The following is a 5,380-nucleotide window of genomic DNA, read 5'->3' on the forward strand; positions in this document are numbered from 1 at the left end:
CCCTGTGTTTTTTAAACCCAAGAACACACTAAGACAGATGCTGGTCCACCCCAAAGACCGCACACCCAAACACAAGAAAAGCAATGTAGTGTATGCGGTCCAATGCAGTGAGGAATGCACAGACCTGTATATTGGGGAGACTAAACAACCACTACACAAACGCATGGCTCAACACAGAAGGGCCAACTCCTCAGGTCAAGACTCTGCAGTCTACTTACATCTGAAGGACAGAGGACACTCGTTTGAGGACCACCAGGTGCACATTTTAGACAGAGAAGATGGATGGTTTGAAAGAGGTGTCAAGGAAGCATCTACACCAGGGTCGAGAAGCCGTCATTGAACAGAGGAGGGGGTCTACGCCACCACTTATCCCCCACTTACAATGCTGTCCTTTCATCACTTCCCAGGAAATTCAACAAACGTAACCTATTGGCCTCAGGTGAAGATACCAACGATGGTCGTTCAGTCTTGGCCACCGGTAGTCTTAACGACTGTAACGACTGTCGTCACAGCAACAAGGAACACTAACGAACCAGCGGTATCGATGACCCGGGATAACGACCCCACTGAGGTTAAATAGCTGAGTTTCCCTGCCAGTCAGTCAGAACTGAAGAAGTCCTTCGGATGAGGGCCGAAACGTCTTCCAGTATCTTCAACCAAGTCCAGTTGCCCTTGATTTTAACCTTCGTTGGATAACTATGACCTGGATGACTGAGAATCTTCATAGACATCAGGCTCAGGACACACCCACCTGCAGGAGAGGGACAGACGCACCCACAGCAACACAAGCACAGCACACAGCACCTCATAGACCTCACGGGTTGTAACAAACATAAGCTAAAGGCATTGAACTGACCTTAGAGTTTCCAGTTTACAGTTTGGACTCTCTAGTCCAGCACACAGCAGCTTCACTCCTGAATCCTGCAGGTTGTAGTTTTCACTTAGGTCCAGCTCTCTCAGATGGGAGGGGTTAGACTTCAGAGCTGAGGCCATGACTTCACAGTGAGTCTTTGAGATTTGAGAGCCAGAAAGTCTGTAATGACACATATATAACAAAAAAAATGATATTGAAAGAAGAAACTTCAATGTGTTTAAATCGCAGTTTGACATTCCAGTTTCGATTAACATTTGCTCTTCACATCAGTGGTTCAACTAATGTTATCTCACTGTGTTTGAGATGAAACAATAATTCTTTGTCATTACTGCTCACTTTAATATTTGTTTTTGCTTTAATCTGGCACATTAAGGGAAGTAAGTAAGTAAGTAAGTAAACTTTATTTATATAGCACCCTTCACAGACAAGAGGGGTCACAAAGTGCTTCACAGTAAAAAATAGAATAAAATAAACAACAACAACACTTAAAATACAAAACTTTATGGCTAGTTAAAAGATCTAAGATCTAAAAAGATGTGTCTTAAGGTGTTTTCTAAAGGTTTCCACAGAATCCAAGGCTCTCAAGGCTAAAGGGAGAGCGTTCCAGAGCCTTGGAGCCACCACATAGAAAGCACGATCACCTCTTGTTTTATAACGTGTTCTGGGAACAGTTAAAAGGTCTTGGCCTGAAGACCTCAGAGAACGACCAGAAATGTGTGCATGCAACAGATGCTGGATGTAAGAGGGAGCTTGTCCATGCAAGGCTCTATAAGTAATGGTTAAGATTTTAAAATGTACTCTAAAACCAATCGGAAGCCAATTAAGAGCCTTAAGCACAGTAGTAATGTGTGATCTCTTGTTAGTTTTAGACAAAAGCCTTGCAGCTGCATTCTGCACAACTTGCAGTCGGTCTATGGAGGATTTGTTTAGACAAGTGTACAATACATTGCAATAATCCAGACGAGAGGAAATAAAAGCATGAACAAGCATCTCCATCTCTTCTTTAGAATCCATAGATCTAATCTTAGCAATGTTCCTGAGATGGAATAAAAACAGGAACAAACCATAGATTTAACATGACTGTTAAAACACAGATTTGTCAAAAGTGACAGCCAGATTTCACACAACATTACTGTCAGAGGATGATAGAGCCCCAAGTGCTTGCCTAATTTTAGGGGTAATATTGTCTAGGGCAAAATTCAACACCTCAGTTTTGTCTGTATTTAGTTGCAAAAAGTTGTCTGCCATTCATTTGTTAATGGAGGCTAAGCAATTGTGCAACAGACAGTTTGTCTAGCCTATGAGGACTAAAAGATAAATATAATTGGATGTCATCAGCATAACAATGATAAGATATTTCTTCAAAGCTACCACTAATCTTTCCAAGAAGAAGCATATACAGACTGAACAGCAGGGGGCCGAGCGCAGAACCTTGGGGCCCACAAACGGGCAGAGTCTGACATTCCACAGTTCCTATGGACACAGAAACTCCTGTCAGAGAGATAGGAGGGAAACCAGTTCAGAGCCGATCCAGTAATGCCCACAGTTGTTTTCAGTCGATCAATCAGAGTGCAGTGATCGACCGAATCAAACACTGCACTGAGATCCAATAGGACCAGCACAGAACATTTACCCCCATCAGCAGCCATCAAAATATCATTTGAGACCCTAAGGAGGGCAGTCTTCGTTGAATGGTTTTTACGAAAACCAGACTGAAATTTATCAAAGATATTATGGGAATCCAAAACATTATGTAGCTGGTTCGCAACAACCTTTTCTAGAATTTTCGAAAGAAAAGGCAATTTAGAAATAGGCCTATAGTTTCTAAATGAAGCTGCATCAAGATAATTCTTTTTCAAGATAGGCTAAACAGCTAAAAATCTTCAGCTGGGGACCTGGCCCATGATGACTTGTGCAGTGGTATCATGTCGTATATTTGCAAACTCACACACGTCGGAATAGTAATAATTTATAGAGCCCGACCGATATGGGTTTTTTGAAGTCCAATAGCAATATCAATATTTGAGGATTTTAAAATCCGCCAATTTTTCTCCCCTTATTTTAAGAAAAGCATAACATAAACAAAGATTATCCCCAAACTTTGTTATGTTGAGACCTCACCAAGATACCATGACATAATGCAGTTTAAAAATAAACTTGTATTGTTAGAAATAGTACTTTGAACAAAAGTACAATATATTAAAGTTTTTATAAATAAGAGTCAAATGTATAAAACTACAGAAAACATTTTTAAAATATCTGATTTATTATAAATTATAGAGTACTACTACTAATGAAATTAAATAGTGTATGTATTGTTGGGGCCAGCAAAAAAAAAACCCAATATAGTACTACTACTAAAAATAACAACACCATTCGTATATCATCTCTCATGTCATTGCTATCATAATAATGATAAACAGGGATCTCCTACATAGGCAAATCATGCAGTAGTTATTACCTTTCATATATTCCGCCACAATGACTACTTTCTACATCTAGTTTATCACCTGCACTCTGTTAATTCTATTTAATGCTAACACACTTCTGGCTCAATGATACAGTGACACTGAGGAAACACTGCCCTTGAATTAATCTAATACTACATGACTGTCTACAACAAGGACCTGCAACGGTGTGTTAGATACTTGTTCAGCTCATGTTTAATCATTTCTGACACGCCGACTGTAACTAGAGACACAACAGTTTAATCGCTCATTGATGTTCCTCAACTGATAAACATTGTGTTCTATGGTGTTTATGCTACCTATCGAGATGTGCTACTTAGCGGTTTTGCACATGCGTATGACTCACAACCAAAAAACAACAAAAAGAAAATCATTATTAGTCTATATTATTGCATAATATAGTAATATATAATATATGGTGCAATATAAAATGATTCTGTAGTGGGAGCATTATTTGATAGGGGATTTTAGTCAGAATACGCTGAAAAAAAACAGAAGATGTCATAATACTGTGAGAGTTATAACTTTATGGGACTGGAAAAGGGAACACATAAATTTTCATTAGGGCAAAGCGACTCGATAGACTCGATTAGAATATCAATTTGCGCTACGGTAGCATTTTTCGACAAGGCAGCCTATACCATCAGAACACAGCTTTAAAACAACCAGTAACAGTGTCCAGACAGCATTCTACCAAAAAGATAAGTCCTAATAGCAAGGCTAAGACAGTGATTTACCTACCTGACCAAATCGGTGTTGGAGCACCATAAAATTAAAATATAGCCTAACCGGTGAGAGGGCACATTCATAGGTGAAAAAAATATAACCGGTGAAAGCGCACCTTCACACGTATTTAAACATGATCCTATTAGTGACAGCATACTGCATTGCGTGTGAAATGCAGAGGTTATGTAATTTTTTTAAAAATATGGCATTACTCGTGTTTCAGGCTCTAGAAGTTTAAATGTGTCTGGGGCATTTCCTCCACCTCATCATCAACAGCCGTGAATGGCGGGCTGATGGTGCTAGCAGCAGGTGGACCCTTTGGCTCTTCTTGCTTACAACTCATGCTTGCTGCTATCACGTCTTTCTTTTTAAAGAAACTGAATATTTTTGGAAGCTTTGCTTTTCTTGCTTGGCTGCTTCTTTCAATTTTCGCTTCTGAGATTATATTTACTGCTTAACATTATCTTGTTTCTTAAATTTAAATACACTCACCTAAAGGATTATTAGGAACACCTGTTCAATTTCTCATTAATGCAATTATCTAATCAACCAATCACATGGCAGTTGCTTCAATGCATTTAGGGGTGTGGTCCTGGTCAAGACAATCTCCTGAACTCCAAACTGAATGTCAGAATGGGAAAGAAAGGTGATTTAAGCAATTTTGAGCGTGGCACGGTTGTTGGTGCCAGACGGGCCGGTCTGAGTATTTCACAATCTGCTCAGTTACTGGGATTTTCACGCACAACCATTTCTAGGGTTTACAAAGAATGGTGTGAAAAGGGAAAAACATTCAGTATGCGGCAGTCCTGTGGGCGAAAATGCCTCGTTGATGCTAGAGGTCAGAGGAGAATGGGCCGACCGATTCAAGCTGATAGAAGAGCAGCTTTGACTGAAATAACCACTCGTTACAACCGAGGTATGCAGCAAAGCATTTGTGAAGCCACAACACGCACAACCTTGAGGCGGATGGGCTACAACAGCAGAAGACCCCACCGGGTACCACTCATCTCCACTACAAATAGGAAAAGAGGCTACAATTTGCAAGAGCTCACCAAAATTGGACAGTTGAAGACTGGAAAAATGTTGCCTGGTCTGATGAGTCTCGATTTCTGTTGAGACATTCAGATGGTAGAGTCAGAATTTGGCGTAAACAGAATGAGAACATGGATCCATCATGCCTTGTTACCACTGTGCAGGCTGGTGGTGGTGGTGTAATGGTGTGGGGGATGTTTTCTTGGCACACTTTAGGCCCCTTAGTGCCAATTGGGCATCGTTTAAATGCCACGGCCTACCTGAGCATTGTTTCTGACCA

General features: G+C 40.4%; 1 protein-coding gene across 1 annotated transcript in view; it reads right to left on the reverse strand.

The window, feature by feature from the left end:
* LOC123984635 (NLR family CARD domain-containing protein 3-like) overlaps positions 1-5,380 on the reverse strand; it is a 25,594-nt gene that overhangs the window by 5,740 nt on the left and 14,474 nt on the right. Inside the window, exon 6 of the mRNA XM_046071648.1 lies at positions 857-1,033. Coding sequence (XP_045927604.1) covers positions 857-1,033 — 177 coding nt within the window. The remainder of the gene's footprint in view (positions 1-856; positions 1,034-5,380) is intronic.

Source organism: Micropterus dolomieu, linkage group LG01 (genome assembly GCF_021292245.1).
Source record: "Micropterus dolomieu isolate WLL.071019.BEF.003 ecotype Adirondacks linkage group LG01, ASM2129224v1, whole genome shotgun sequence".
NCBI lineage: Eukaryota > Metazoa > Chordata > Actinopteri > Centrarchiformes > Centrarchidae > Micropterus > Micropterus dolomieu.